Source organism: Vanessa tameamea, chromosome 19, assembly GCF_037043105.1.
Source record: "Vanessa tameamea isolate UH-Manoa-2023 chromosome 19, ilVanTame1 primary haplotype, whole genome shotgun sequence".
In the NCBI taxonomy this organism is placed as follows: domain Eukaryota; kingdom Metazoa; phylum Arthropoda; class Insecta; order Lepidoptera; family Nymphalidae; genus Vanessa; species Vanessa tameamea.
Window position 1 is genome coordinate 7019318 of NC_087327.1, and position 14431 is coordinate 7033748.

A 14431-nucleotide genomic window follows, 5' to 3' on the forward strand; every position below is an offset into this window, starting at 1 on the left:
TGTTTGATATCATTGCTCTCTCTAATTAAGTTTACAACCACATACATAAAAAATATACACCCTAAGATCCTTTCTATTTCTCAACATGAAAAACATGTTATGTATATAAATTATAAATGGGTAGGCGGGTAAGTGGGCTACCTGATGGTGAGTGGTCACCACCGCCCAAAGACATTGACGCTGTAAGAAATAATATCTATTCCTTACATCACATCAATGCGTCATTAAACTAGGGAGCTAGGATGTTATGTTACGCCTTGATTATGCCAAATGTTTGCAATTAAAATCTGCGTGCTGCATTTCCAAACCAATGCAATATTTCAAAATAACATTAGTAAGCAGTTTAAAATAGTTAGCTTAGTTTTCATAAATTCATTTCCAGCTACTAGCAGCAGCAACTACTTGATCGTGAAAAAATATTTTTATTTTTTTTATTAGCGATTTAGCGAATCCGGAAAACTGCCACAAATTAAATACAAAAATCGATTGATGTTGTTTTAAATATGCCCATTTAAATATAATATTACATGTAATACGTGGTCCTAATTATTATCTACAACGTTTTAAAGAAATTAAATAAATATGGCCGCCTTGACATGACAGCTGTGCCGTCAATTGTTGTCCTACAAAAATTGTCAATTAATATGAACAGCTGTCTGTCTTTTAAAGTTAAGTTTTCATAATTGAAGAATCCCAGAACATTATTGCAACTAATGTTGAGTAAACAATTGAGATTATCAAAATTTTTAGTGAACTAAGCTGGGATTTTGAGTTTTCTTTAGAATAGGATGTCGATTCCTCCACTTGTTTGCAGTACTCCTCCACCTCCTGAACAATGTGAAGACGACAAAGACCACGAAGATTTTGATATAACATACAATTGTAAGTTGATTGATACAATCTTATAATTAATACGCAATTTAAGTACATCTTTGATAATCTTGTTTTGTGGGCTTTGTCCTAAAATTATTGCTAAAAGGAGTTGAACTTTTTTAAGGTTTCATAATTATGTGTTAATGTTTCACATTATAAAATTTTCCTTAATTGTCTTGTGAGGTAATTTATAAATATTATTATTACAGCAATAATACAATTGGAATGTAGTAGTCATGATTTCTAAAATTTAGTTTTAAGTCAATGACATTTACTTGAACAGGGAGACCTCAAATATGGTGCATGCCATTCAACTATGTATTTGTTCCCTACTTATCAATTTCTATATGTGTAATTTAGATTTAAAAATAAATTTATCTGAATAGTATTCATGAGTAATTTGTATGTGATACTCTCACATTTACACAGGTTTTTCATATTTATTTATAGTATGTTGAATATGTAGAAGTAAATAAATTTATATGACAAGGTTTTGTTTAGCTACATTTAAGTGTAAGTTTGGAAATAAAATCAAGTTAAGCAATTGTTTTTCTACAAATTGGTATAACTTTCTTGTGCTTTTTTATATTAAGTAAATAATTTGATATTTAGTCTTAGCTATAATAGCTGTGGTAGGACCTTGTACTAGCCAATGCCACACAAACTAAATTTGTGTTACTGTGTTCCAGTTTGTAAGGTGGAAGTAGCCATAATAATTATAGGACATAATATTTTAAGAATTACTGTGCCCAGATGCAAAGTGCAAGTATTAAACATTTGTTACAAAGTCTGTAAGCAGTAGTGACCACTTAACATTGAGTGTACCATTTGTTTGTCTGAATATCTATTCTAAATAAAATGAAAAAAAAATGTGTTATAATTTTTTTAATAATATAAATGACTGTTACAATTCTCTTTAAAAGTTTGCATATGCAGGTTTGTGCAGCTGAGTTTACCTTGTGCACAAATGAGGAATATGATAAATTTACATTTTTGACATAGTTGCAAACTTATTCTTACTTATTTTTTATCTTGACTTGACATATTGATAAGTATTTTGTTAAGAACAAAGTAAAATTATAGTAATAGTAAAACACTCTACAAAAAGTGCAGAATATTTGATTTCTCTATTACAAAAGTGAAAGTCATACCTCAAAATCAAGCACCTTGGTCTATTGCCTAATTTGTTTAAATATTAATAATGCATTTTTAATTATGTTTTAGTGTCTCAAGAAGATGATGATGAATATAGTTCAGAATTCAACTATGGAAGTTATTCTGGTTACAATATTTTCCCTCCTAAATCAGACCAAATTGAAAATGAAAATTGGTCCTCAAATTTTAATGAAAATATACAAACCAGACCTGAAGCTAGTTTGAAATCTGATGAAGTAACAGAAAATGATGTCAATTTAAATGTTAATGATAAATTTGAAGACAACATATTAGAGGACTTAAATTTAAAAGTTGATTCCGATAATGTACATTCCAATGATATAGCCACTAAAGAATATGAGACTGAACCCAATATTTACAATAACGATTGTTCTGATAAAAACTCAACAATACAAGATCAAGGAGGTACAGATTCTGTAGAACATGTTGATGAAAATACAATTGTGTCTACTGATTCTATTGAATCTGGAACTGAAAAGGTTAACGATAGACTACCCTGTGGAAATAATGAATCTGATAAAAACATTGAAAATTTTTCTGAAGATTTCCCGGATATCACAATAGCAGACAATGTAAATTCGATAAAAATTGAAGCAAATATTTTACCAGACACTGTTGTTTTAAAAAATGAATCAGAAATTTCAGAAAATGTTGATCAGTCAAAAAGCTCAAATTTAAGCATTGATGAATTTGGAGATTTCGAAGATTTTCAATTTACAAGCTCTATCACTCCACAAGTGTTGCCAATAACTAGTGAAAATCCTTGGGATAATAATGCTAACGAAAGTTCTGAGTTTGGTGAATTTACAGCTAACTTTGATGAAAATGCAAAGGAAACTATAAGTGAAATATCGAATTTTCATAAAAACTCTTCAACAGAAGAATGTGATGACGATTTTGGAGATTTTGATGATTTTAAATCTGTGAATAATGTAGAAAGCACGGAAGATAAAGAAGAAACATTAAACAGCAATGTTTCCATGTTAACTCTTCATTCACCTGAAAATGAATTGCAAATAGTAGATAGCATAAATAACATTTTAAATTCGATATTTACAAATGAAATATCTGAACCTGAAAATGATTTAGATACGAAACTTGAACAATTTCTTAGTGAAACATGGGGTCATCTTATTGACATAGACATAAGACAACCATATATTATTAACTGGAACAACTCTCTGGGCCAAAAAACACTTTTGAAAGCACTATGTATAGACTCCAGAAACATTGTAAGATTATCTTTCATAATAAAGTATAATTGTAAGTTTTTAAAATACTTCGATACAAGACAGATTTTTTTTTCAGTTATTTGGGCCGAAATGGAACTACAATATGCCAAAATATGCGACAAACTTAAGTACTGCACCACTTCAACCACAAAAGCCAGTTGCTCAGTCAAATGTTTTGAGTGCTGAGTCTACTGAAAACGTTCTTAATAAAGAAGCTAGCACATGGATTGACCCATTTACACCTGATGGACAAGAATGTAAGTTGTTAAAAATATCACATTTAAAAATCGATATAATAAACTAACACCAATGCAAAATACACATTATGAAGGTAATTGCTATACCTTTTGCCTTTGTATAAAATAATGTCATTATTAATATAGCTGAAAATTCTGAACTGAAAAGGAAAAATTATACTGAATATTTATACTACATTTTGCTAATATTTGACACTGTATAATTGATTCTTTTGCATGTCTTGCACATGGATTAAACAACACACCTTTGCATTATCTGCTTCCTCCTAAATCCTATACTCCCTAAAATTAGACGCCTACGCTGAAGCTCTACTCCTAGATTTAGAGCACCTAATGGCCACCTTAGACCAAATGGCTCACAAACATTCCACACTAAAAATATCTGAGCTACTATCACATGGTAAGTTAAAAATGCATGTAGTTAAATTTTTGCACAGTCTTAAGAAAATAATATTTTGCACAATGTAGATTGTACTATATAAGTGCATTACTAATTGAATCAAGTACTGAATATATACTCTACAAATTCCATTTAATTTAATGTTTTTTGATACCTAAAAATAAAAAAAAAAACATTATTAGTGGTTTTGTATTGATTAATTTTCTTCTGATCACCGAAAAATGCTATAATATGTATCATTCTGTAATTTAACCTATGTTCAAATGAAAACTAAAGCAATTGCTTAAAACAATGAATCTGTACATCACATTGTATTTGAGTGTAATTTTGTTTAAAAAATGGTCAATATTGATACAAACCTAGACTAAGAAAATATAGCTAACACAAAATAATTAATTTTAATACACATTAATATGTTTATATGGACTTGATTTTATGAAAAAATATATCATTATAATACTGTAGGGTATTATATAATTGCAGGAAACAACTCTAATATTTTATTATATGTATGTATAAATTGAGAAGTAGTTTAAATTTTAAATAATGCACTTACAATCCAATTAATATATTAATTATCATGTTTCAGCTTGCAGTTCAGAAAACGATATTGCCAAAAATGAAACAATGAAAAGGCCAACAAATTTAGATGTTTTTGAAAATGAATCATCAACATCAAATAAAATTTATTCTAGTACAATTAATGTTCAACCATTGCGACATATCAATCTACCAGATACACATATATTTACACCAACTGATTCTGAAACACCAAGATCGAAAACAATCCACTATGATAGTGAACCATCTTCACTTCTAACTCAACCAGATATAGAAACCATTAACAACCAAACAGAGCAAAATATTTCGAAATCAAACAGTATAACTGATAATGATAATGAGTATTGGGAATTCCAAGATTTTAAGGGAACAATTCCACCGGCTTCTACAAATACCGTTGACAAAACAACCGACACATCAACTGTCGATAAATCATTGTCTAACGTTCCAACAACAAAGGCAGAAATTACATATCAAACTCAAATTTTACAACCTATTAAATTGGAGCCTATTATTCCAACACTCAATTGGCCAGATCCCGGTGAAGTGAAAGAAACTTTTGACGATTTTTCTGATTTCATTTCAAGCCACTCATGGAATGAAAACGATACTGCCACTTCTAAACCTGATGTACAAAAGATTGATCCAAAACTGAATATAGAATTGGATCCTAAGACTAATAAAATAGATGATGAATTTGAAACATTTCAATCTGCCCCTGCCTCAAGCTCAGAACTGGATATCACTTCGAGTCCGAACAATGCTATTTCAAACAGTTTATCTCCATCTGTGAAAGAAAACTTCGATAAGAAGTCATTTAAAATTGAAAGTAACATTGTTTCTGGATCAAATAATTTATTAGTAGAAAATAAAGGTTCAATGTTTAGTAATAATACTGGTTCGCTAGATGTGATTTCAAGGCAATCTGATGTAAAACCTATAAATCATCAGTTAAACAGTGATATTTTACTACCGATAACCTCAAGCGCAGGCGCAACAATACGGAATCAACATAACACTGTTCAAATATTGCAACCACTTTCTCTTGAAAGTTACTCTCAAATCAATTGGCCTAATCCAGGTATAGATCTGCAAGACCTTTCGCGATTTAATCCAATGAATAGTCTTAATTCATTAAAAAGTGATGTTAGTGCTAATAATAGTAAATTAGCCTCTCCAGCTCACAATTCTGCTAACACTGTTCATCATGAAGTATCAGATGATGATATTTGGGGCGATTTTGTTTCGAATGTACCAAAAACACAAACATCTCCTAAGAAAAATATTACATTTGCTGACGATGACGAATGGACAGAATTTGTATCAAGTCCAAGTTTAAAACCCCAAAACGGTTTAAATACAATTAGTTTAAATGTTCACACCAATTCCAGTATGCAAAAAGCTGTCAATCAAAACAAATTCGCATCTGGAAGTAATCAGATACAACTTGATATTCCAAGTTTGAATTACATAACACCGAAATCGAACAGCCGTGGAAAATATATGGAGAAGCATTTCCAAAATTTATAACAGTACAGCAATCAATTTCACATAGGTATATGTAATAATGTACTTAACATAGTAATATAAGTGTAAATAGTTTGGTGGTGGGATATTATATGATTGAATATTTTACCAAATTATGCAGCTAATTTATTTTCGAATATTTAATTAGAATCTTAATTTTTGACATTATTTGATTTCAATTCAATTTTTAAATAAGATATATAGTTGTATTAAATGAAAATCCCGTCCTCGATAGATACATTTCAAGAATTTTCAATAATTTTGTTTCTGTGTTGAAGAATATTATCTTACTGCATTAGTTATTAATTTTTTTGAAAGCAATATTTATTTTTTAGATCTAAAAGACAAAGTATTATTATATTGTTTGTAAATAGTGTTAAAAATGTATAAAATGTAAAAATAGATAATTTTATCATCACATTAAAACATTGTACCACAAATTGTTCAGTTTTTTTTATATATGTTTCCAAGTAATATAAAAGATAATTGCTGTTTAAAGTATGACAGGTTATGAAAAATGAAAGTATTATTAGACGCCCGCAGCTTCTCTCGTGTTTTAAGAGTTGGTCGCAGATGTTAGGCATAAAAAAGTAGCCTATGTTCTTCTTTAGTTCAAGCTTGCAGATGCCATTGATTTGACCGTGAGAGAGCAACAATGTAGACGCATCATACCGCGCTGAGATTTTCGCACTAAGTTACGGTTAATTGCCCGCAACTCATTTAGTTCTTAATTCTTTCTCAATAAATTCGGTAATTTTTTGTTTAGTGGGTCATAAAAATGCATCATTAACCTGCGCACTTTGATTACATGATTTAATAATTATTTATGGTTAGTAACAAATTTAATTCGTACTTTCTTGTAAACAAATTAGTTCATAATTACATACATGAACATGACAGACATATTGATATGACATTTTGCTTAATCTTAACTAGATTTACCTAAGTGACAGTACAACCGATATGCCGATATAGATTAAGATACAAATAAATTTATTTTAACAAATACTATTGAAAATTGTTATTTTTACTAATATGCTGAATTTCATTCTTTGATAATGTATAAAATATTTTCTCAGAGAACAATAGGGCTAGACTAAAGACAAGAGGACATAACTTTTCTCAAGCATACTTGCTTAAATTGATTTGTTTTCTAGATTCTAACCTAAGTCTGTAATGTTGATTATATGTTGTTATAATTAGTGTCTCATCTACTTAATATCATTACATTTATGACCATTTGAATTGAATCAAATAATTTCACTATAATACTCTTAGAGACAATAGAATAAAATAAAACTTATTGTGCCACATCTGCGCGATCGTCTTGATCACTTAACTAACTGCGCCACCCTCTATTTTTGCCTTTTCCATCACTGTGACACAATTTTAATTTTGAACAGCTTTTCTAGCAGCATACATAGAAGTCAATGACAACTTTATCAATCTTAAAAAAATGCAATGCTTTGACACAAATATTTTTATTAATTTTGTTCATTATAATTATAATAGATAATATAAAAATAATTTGATAGGTTCTATGAAATTAATTTGTAACATCAATACTTCTTTATTCAAAGTTTAAATAGTATTTAATGGTTCTGTATCACAAGTTTCATTCTCATCAATTTGAGGAACTATAATATGTTTTTGATTGTCACCATCATCATCATCATTAATTTGTGATGCAAATTTTGGTAAATTATTTTCCACAGTAACTCTAAATGGACACTGTTCAAATTCAGGCCAAGAAATAAACCTGAAACAATGTAATTAGGGTTGTTAATTTCTAAATAAGAAATCATATTACATTACATCACTAATCATACCTTTTAAAAATAGTGATTTTTTGTTTTAAATTCAAATCACCAAATTCTGTAAAGATGGTCATATGAGGTAATTTTGCATCATCCTCTCCTGGTGATAGCTCTTTGTTGGTATCTGGAGGGTCCTGTCCAGTGATGAGCCATACTCCACATCCTGGTATCCATTGCCTTGAATAAATTAAACAGGGATACTATAGACGAAAAGAGAACATAGTAAATAACTATACAATCTAATGTTGTGAATATTAATTATAGATCTAATTAAGTTAAAAATGAATATTATAGCGTGTTTTGATGTTAATAATATGTAATATTATAAAGAAAAAACTTACTCTAACATTGGAATAATTCTTGTAGATGAGGAAAATGTATGCCTTTTAAAAAAATACCAGAGCAGTGGCAAATCACTTGGCAGGCAAGGCAGCTGAGTTTTTTGAGTTATTTTCACTAAATACAAGCAAAAATCATCCATCTGTTGAAAGTATGACTTATTAATAAAAATATTATTGCTAATTATGTCAATAAAGTTGAAAACACTTACTACAGATATTTTCTGGGTGTTTGAAGTATATGTCCATGGCAAAAAATGAACCTTAGGCACCTTATTAAGAACTTCATAGTCGAAAAGTAGTTGGAAAAGTGATGGAACTGATTTATGCTTGTTCATTTGTACTGAGGAGTCTGCAAGAAACTGAGGAAAATTAGTTGTTCATAGTGCATGATTACAGATATTTTAACAATATTTTCAAACGGTATATACTTCATAATAGTGTCCAGGCATCACAATGTAAAGGTCTGGTCTCCCCAAATGACTTGTAGCATTATGAAATACAATGGTATTAATTAAATGTTTGACAAAGGACAAACTGGGCATAGCACCTACTATACTCAAAATTCTGTCTGAAATGAAGAAAAACTTATTTTAAATAATATATATTTCAATTTAACTCTCAGCAAATCAATAAAACTAAGCATGAAAACAATGTTTTATTAACTATTAAAAATCTGTATTTTTTAAACCATGCTGTAATTGTCATTTTATTAAAATAATGTTTATTGCAACCAATAATATATTTTTTTATATTAATACTCTTTCTTTTATTTAACACTTATTTACAAACATATTTTTTTCATGTTTCATTGTTTGAGCTTTACTGTAAACCAAAATAAACTATCACACCATTATCATCAGTTGCTAATTCCTCTAATAATTTTTCTATCCTATTTCCTTGGTCCATTTTATCTTGGAACGCTAACTTCCACATTCCAAAGAAATCAGCTATTTTATATTTTATTCTGTCTGGATGTTGTGTCTTAATATCCTGCAAATTATTAAATATTGTATTTGAAATTAAATTTACAGTTAATAAAATTCAAGTAATAGGTACATTACTGACATTTAAAAATTGCACAAAATGATTGGAAGTTTCGTATAAATAAATCCTATTTGGTTGACATCGTAAAAGCTCTCTAGTTAAAAACCCAAAACCAGGATTAACTTCAACTACAGGTGCATCTTTTCTCAGGTATTTAACGAGTGTTTCAGTTATTTCCTTCGCAGTTTTATGATTGATTAAATACATAGTCTCTGGCGATTTATACTTTCTTAATAGGTTTTTAGGTACAACGTTAATGATATTTTTGTATTCTGGTGAAGTTTCTAAATATTTAACTACGTCCTGGGACACTTTTGGTCCTAGTTTTTCCACATTCTTATTAGTTTTATGGCATAACCTTACGGGTGTTTTTAAGAGTCGAAAAGTTATTTTGCTTGCCATTGTACATTTAGAATTAACAAACATATTGTGTAAAAGTCAGCAACAATTTTCCATATTTTTTTAAATTTACAAATATGTAATTTGGAGTAGATATTTTAATAAACTAGTTTATTTATTTATAAATCGTAATATCTTAAGGTATGTCAAAATTCAAAATACTTGGAAACTGGAAGTACTTCTGAATTCTGATAAATAAAATATTTGACAGGCAATGGGCAAGTGTCGGTTGACAGATGACACCAGTGTGGCCGACAATTCAATAATCAATTGAAACTTATAGCATTACTTAAGCATTATTCGTTACCTATATTTTTTGGAGTACAAAAATACAAACACAAAGAAAAATTAAAAAGTAAAATTCGAATACAATTTTGAGAATAAAGAACAAAAAAAAGTATCATAAATGATGTACTTATTTTTCTCAAATTTAAATAATTGAATAAATGTCTATCAACGACATACTCCTTAAATTCATTGGACTAAATCGATGCGTATTGATCAGCAGTGCGATTTTGTAAGAATTCACTCGCTTCGTATCTTACTCATGAAATGTTGACAAACGGTGAAACGCCATTTTGTTCTATGTATTCCATAAATTTTATAATTATTATAGGCAAAGTCACATATCACATTCAGGCATTTCATTTCAGAGTTTCGAGTTTCTTCTTACAGAAAATGTCTACCAAATTTTAATCGTTATCGATATAAAACATATTATATCGTAATTATACACCGAAATGCTCGCCAGTTTCCAATCATAATGCAGCTAGTACTAAGCCCGCGACTTTTAAGTCGCGGGCTTAGTACTAGCCCTGTTCGAGCCCAAAGTTATTATCCTCAAACTTTCAGTTTTTGAGATGGTTCAGCAACTTCGGTGAAGGTGAATTCTCAAGCGCCATAAACACTGACTTTTATCATCATCATCATTTCAGCCGTAAGACGTCCACTGTTGGATATAGGGCTTTCCCAATAACTTCAGCGATACCCCGCGGACTTGACCAGATCGTCCGTCCATCTCATTTCCAGTACGTGGTCTCCACTCGAGAACTTTTTTGCTCCATCGGCCATCAGTCCTTCGAGCAATGTGCCCTGCCCATTGCCACTTCAGCTCGCTGACTCGTTTCGCTACGTCGGTTACCTTTGTTCGTCTACGGATCTCCTTGTTTCTGATTCGATCACGTAGAGAAACGCTGAGCATAGCCCGCCCCATAGCTCGCTGAGTGACTCTGAGCCTTCTTAAAAGGCCCACAGTTAAAGACCACGTCTTGACACCGTAGGTTATCACCGGCAACACGCACTGTTCATATACTTTCGTCTTAAGACACTGAGGTATTTTGGACGTGAAGACGCCGCGTAACTTCCCGAACGCTGCCCAGTCGAGTTGGATTCGCCGAGTGACCTCTTTCTCGAAGCTGGATCTTCCTAGTTGGACCGTTTGTCCTAGATAAACGTATTCGTCTACCACTTCGAGAATCGAGTTCCCCAATGATATTGAGGTGGGCGCTACATGGCAATTGGCCATGACTTTCGTTTTGTCCATGTTTATTTTGAGGCCCACCTGTTGGGAAATGCGATTGAGGTCTTGGAGCATTTTGCTGAGGTCTTCCAACGATTCTGCCATGACTACGATATCGTCGGTAAACCGAAGGTGAGTGATGTATTCGCCGTTAATATTGATGCCAAGCTCTTCCCATTCCAGGAGTTTGAAGGCATCTTCCATCGCATTGGTGAAGAGCTTCGGAGATATTACATCTCCTTGTCTCAGGCCACTCCGCAATGGAATTGCCTCTGTGGTTTGATCTGAACTGACATGGTGGCGTTTCTATACAAACACTTCAACAATTCGATATACCGATAGTCAATGTGGCATCGTTGTAGGGCCTGCAGCACTGCCCACGTCTCGACCGAATCAAAGGCCTTCTCATAGTCCACAAACGCTAAGCATAGTGGCAAATTGTACTCATCGGTCTTCTGTACAATCTGCCGCAGCGTGAAAATGTGGTCTATGGTACTGTACCCTTTTCGGAAACCGGCTTGTTCGGGAGGCTGGAAGTTATCGAACCAGCGCGTGAGACGATTGGTAATAACTCTCGAAAACTGCTTGTAAACATGGCTCAGGAGCAAGATAGGCCTATAGTTCTTATGGCTTCGAAGAGTCTTATCGCCTTTCTTGAAGAACAGCACCACCACGCTGTTCCATGCCTCTGGTGTGATACCCTCGAACAGGACGGTATTAAAGAGCTTCTGAAGGACTTCAAGTACGGGTGTTCCATCCGCTTTCAGAAGCTCTGATGTAATACCGTCCTCGCCCGGCGCCTTGTTGTTTTTGAGCTGTTCAAGGGCCATCCTAATCTCGCACAGGCTGATGTCCGGGATATCTTCGGTATAGTGTCGGGTGAGTTTCGCTCTAGTGTCTTCGGCTGAGCTTTTAACAGGTTTGGTAACCGAGGTGTGCAGCTGTCCATAGAACCTTTCGATTTCCTTCAGTAACTCTAGCTTCGTGGACGCTACTCTGCCATCCTCTCTCTTGAGCTTTGCCAGCTGGCTCTGCCCAATAGACAGGTCTCTGGCGAAAACTTTGGAGCCTTTGTTCCACTCAATCGTCTCTTTAATATGATTGGTATTAAAGATTCGAAGATCGCATCGTAAACACCGGCAGATCCGTCTATTGAGCTGCCTATATGACTTCGCGCCATCCGAGGACTGCAGCGTCATTAAGCGCCGTTCAGTCATGAGGTTCAGAGTTTGATCGCTTAGTTTTTGAGGTCTGTCTTTACGGTGTACGGGTAAACACAGGTGCATTCTCTATTGCCTCGTTCGCATAATCTAATGGGACGGCAAATCCGACACAGTTCAGGCGCAGGACCAATGGCTTTACGTGCTTTCCGAAACACGGCAATGTATGTACATACACATTCCTAACTCTGGGCTGTTTCCACTGCTTTATTGTTCTAGTGACTAGATAAAAGGGTACAAATCCCGTGGCCCTGGGTAAAAATAATACGATCCCACAAACTATTATTTCATATCTCTATAAACTCTAACTTTGGAACTCTCATAAAACATTTAATAAAATAAAATAAATTTTCACACGATTAATACTTAACTCAAGGAAAGATGTATTGACTTTGCGAATTAGGAAAATTGCTGTTTCTTTCAAAAATATCCATATCTTTGTGAATACATAATAACGCTGAGAGCATTTTTTGAATATCTCTTATAACAAGATCAACGCATACACATATAGGTAGTTAACAGACGTGATATTTAACTAATTATAAGTTAGAATGAACACAAATTAATACATAATTCAGTACCAAATGGTTCGCTTAATTTATGCTATTTAATTTATGATTGAATGACATTATTATTATTATTTTGAGAAAAATTCAGAAATAAATGAGTTAGTGCCAGCTGAATTTCACCTTCGGACATCTCGTCAAAATTCTAAATTTCATCCGCACCACCTAGATATCCGAAAATCCACAACAGCGCAATTTTTAAGGCATTTTCTGCCTCGCACAACCACTCTGTGGAACCAGCTTTTGCCGGCGGTTTTTCCGAACCGATACGACTTGGGAACCTTCAAGAAAAGTGCGTACTTATCCCTTAAATGCCGGCAACGCACCTGCAACCCCCCTGGTGTTGCAGATGTCCATGGGCGGTGGTAATCACTTTCCATCAGGTGAGCCTCCTGCTTGTTTGCCCCCTATAACATAGATATATATATATATATATATATATATATATAGTGTAAGTGCAGTTACTCTAGTCTGTAGTGTAGTAACTAGCTTATAAGATTTACATATTCTTTAATAATAGGATAAAATCTCAGATCAGGTGGATAAAAAAATAGAGACAGTATTATTACAAAAACAGGTAGGTATTATTCACAAAATTCCCACGCTTTTACATATAGATGTACCTATATACATATATATATATACATATAAATCATTTGATTATAAAAAATATAGCACTTAGGTACCTATCTGTATAATAGTTTCATATCAATAAGGGTCAAATACAGATTGAAAGAAATGTCTTTATTAACATTGAACAATTCGTTGGGACAGCGTGAAAACCTCTTATTTGAGTTTTTCTAACAACAATTATATCGTGATTGTGATTTTATTTCGATTTTGTCATATAGTCTAAGGAGTGCAAAATAAACATGTTTTTTTTTATGGTACTTATAGGTTGGCGGACGAGCAAATGGGCCACCTGATGGTAAGTGGTCACTAACGCCCATAGACATTCATTACATCGCCAATGCGCCACCAACCTTGGGAACTAAGATGTTATGTCCCTTGTGTCTGTAGATACACTGGCTCACTCACCCTTCAAACTGGAACACAACAATACTGAATACTACTGTTTGGCGGTAGAATATCTGATGAGTGGTACCTACCCAAACGAGCTTGCAAAATGCCTCACCACCAAGTAAAGTGTTCCTATTATTATAAACTAGCTGTTACCCGCGGCTTTGCCCGCGCACAATATGAATATATTTACAAATTTACTTAAAATATTACCATAATGGAATACCTCTTTGTATACCACATTGGTGTGAATTTCAGCCTTTAGGGTAGAATATCTAGAAACACTTAAATATGTATTTAATCATTTTTAATCAGTACCCCAAAAATAAAGTTTCATATTTTTAGCTTATAAATTGACGACTTCCATAAAAACTTTCAACCCTTATTTCACCCCCTTAGTAGTAGAATATTTAAAAAACACTTTAATACGTATTTACTCATTTTTAATCAGTACCCAAAAATGAAGTTTCGTGTTTCTA

General features: G+C 32.6%; 5 protein-coding genes across 6 annotated transcripts in view; 3 read left to right on the forward strand and 2 right to left on the reverse strand.

Annotated features, from left to right (window-relative positions):
* LOC113399485 (salivary glue protein Sgs-3) overlaps positions 1-14431 on the forward strand; it is a 271041-nt gene that overhangs the window by 90792 nt on the left and 165818 nt on the right. The window lies entirely within an intron of this gene.
* Positions 1-14431, forward strand: part of LOC113399391 (optic atrophy 3 protein homolog) — an 88159-nt gene that overhangs the window by 24890 nt on the left and 48838 nt on the right. The gene's annotated exons all lie outside the window — the stretch shown is intronic.
* On the forward strand, positions 587-6466 carry LOC113399323 (uncharacterized). Of its 2 annotated transcripts, XM_064217825.1 has the most exons (5): positions 587-882; positions 2098-3281; positions 3358-3538; positions 3831-3938; positions 4528-6466. In XM_064217825.1, the coding sequence occupies exons 1-5, from the start codon at positions 789-791 to the stop codon at positions 6027-6029; spliced, it is 3069 nt and encodes a 1022-aa protein (XP_064073895.1). In that variant the 5' UTR covers positions 587-788; the 3' UTR covers positions 6030-6466. The 2 variants fall into 2 exon arrangements, with proteins under 2 accessions (XP_064073895.1, XP_026494209.2); XM_026638424.2 differs by lacking the exon at positions 3831-3938.
* Positions 7577-9796, reverse strand: LOC113399353 (dimethyladenosine transferase 2, mitochondrial). The gene is made up of 7 exons (XM_026638458.2): positions 9250-9796; positions 9033-9174; positions 8613-8752; positions 8394-8543; positions 8185-8324; positions 7856-8020; positions 7577-7785 (listed from the first exon to the last, which is right to left on the reverse strand). Exons 1-7 carry the CDS (start codon positions 9652-9654, stop codon positions 7608-7610), a joined length of 1320 nt encoding a protein of 439 aa, XP_026494243.1. The 5' UTR covers positions 9655-9796; the 3' UTR covers positions 7577-7607.
* Positions 10559-12432, reverse strand: LOC135193837 (uncharacterized). The gene is made up of 2 exons (XM_064217922.1): positions 11608-12432; positions 10559-11416 (listed from the first exon to the last, which is right to left on the reverse strand). The coding sequence occupies exons 1-2, from the start codon at positions 12430-12432 to the stop codon at positions 10559-10561; spliced, it is 1683 nt and encodes a 560-aa protein (XP_064073992.1).

Excerpts from the sequence above, each read along its gene's own strand:
- LOC113399323 (XM_064217825.1), top strand. The coding sequence starts at position 789 with ATGTCGATTCCTCCACTTGTTTGCAGTACTCCTCCACCTCCTGAACAA. Across the intron at positions 3,282-3,357 it reads GTATAGACTCCAGAAACATT|TTATTTGGGCCGAAATGGAA; the intron begins GTAAGATTATCT and ends TTTTTTTTTCAG. Across the intron at positions 3,539-3,830 it reads TACACCTGATGGACAAGAAT|ACGCCTACGCTGAAGCTCTA; the intron begins GTAAGTTGTTAA and ends CCCTAAAATTAG.
- LOC135193837 (XM_064217922.1), bottom strand. The coding sequence starts at position 12,432 with ATGCACCTGTGTTTACCCGTACACCGTAAAGACAGACCTCAAAAACTA. Across the intron at positions 11,417-11,607 it reads TTTTCACGCTGCGGCAGATT|GCAATTCCATTGCGGAGTGG; the intron begins GTACAGAAGACC and ends CAAACCACAGAG.
- LOC113399353 (XM_026638458.2), bottom strand. The coding sequence starts at position 9,654 with ATGTTTGTTAATTCTAAATGTACAATGGCAAGCAAAATAACTTTTCGA. Across the intron at positions 9,175-9,249 it reads ATTTTGTGCAATTTTTAAAT|GATATTAAGACACAACATCC; the intron begins GTCAGTAATGTA and ends AATAATTTGCAG. Across the intron at positions 8,753-9,032 it reads ATTAGCAACTGATGATAATG|ACAGAATTTTGAGTATAGTA; the intron begins GTGTGATAGTTT and ends TCTTCATTTCAG.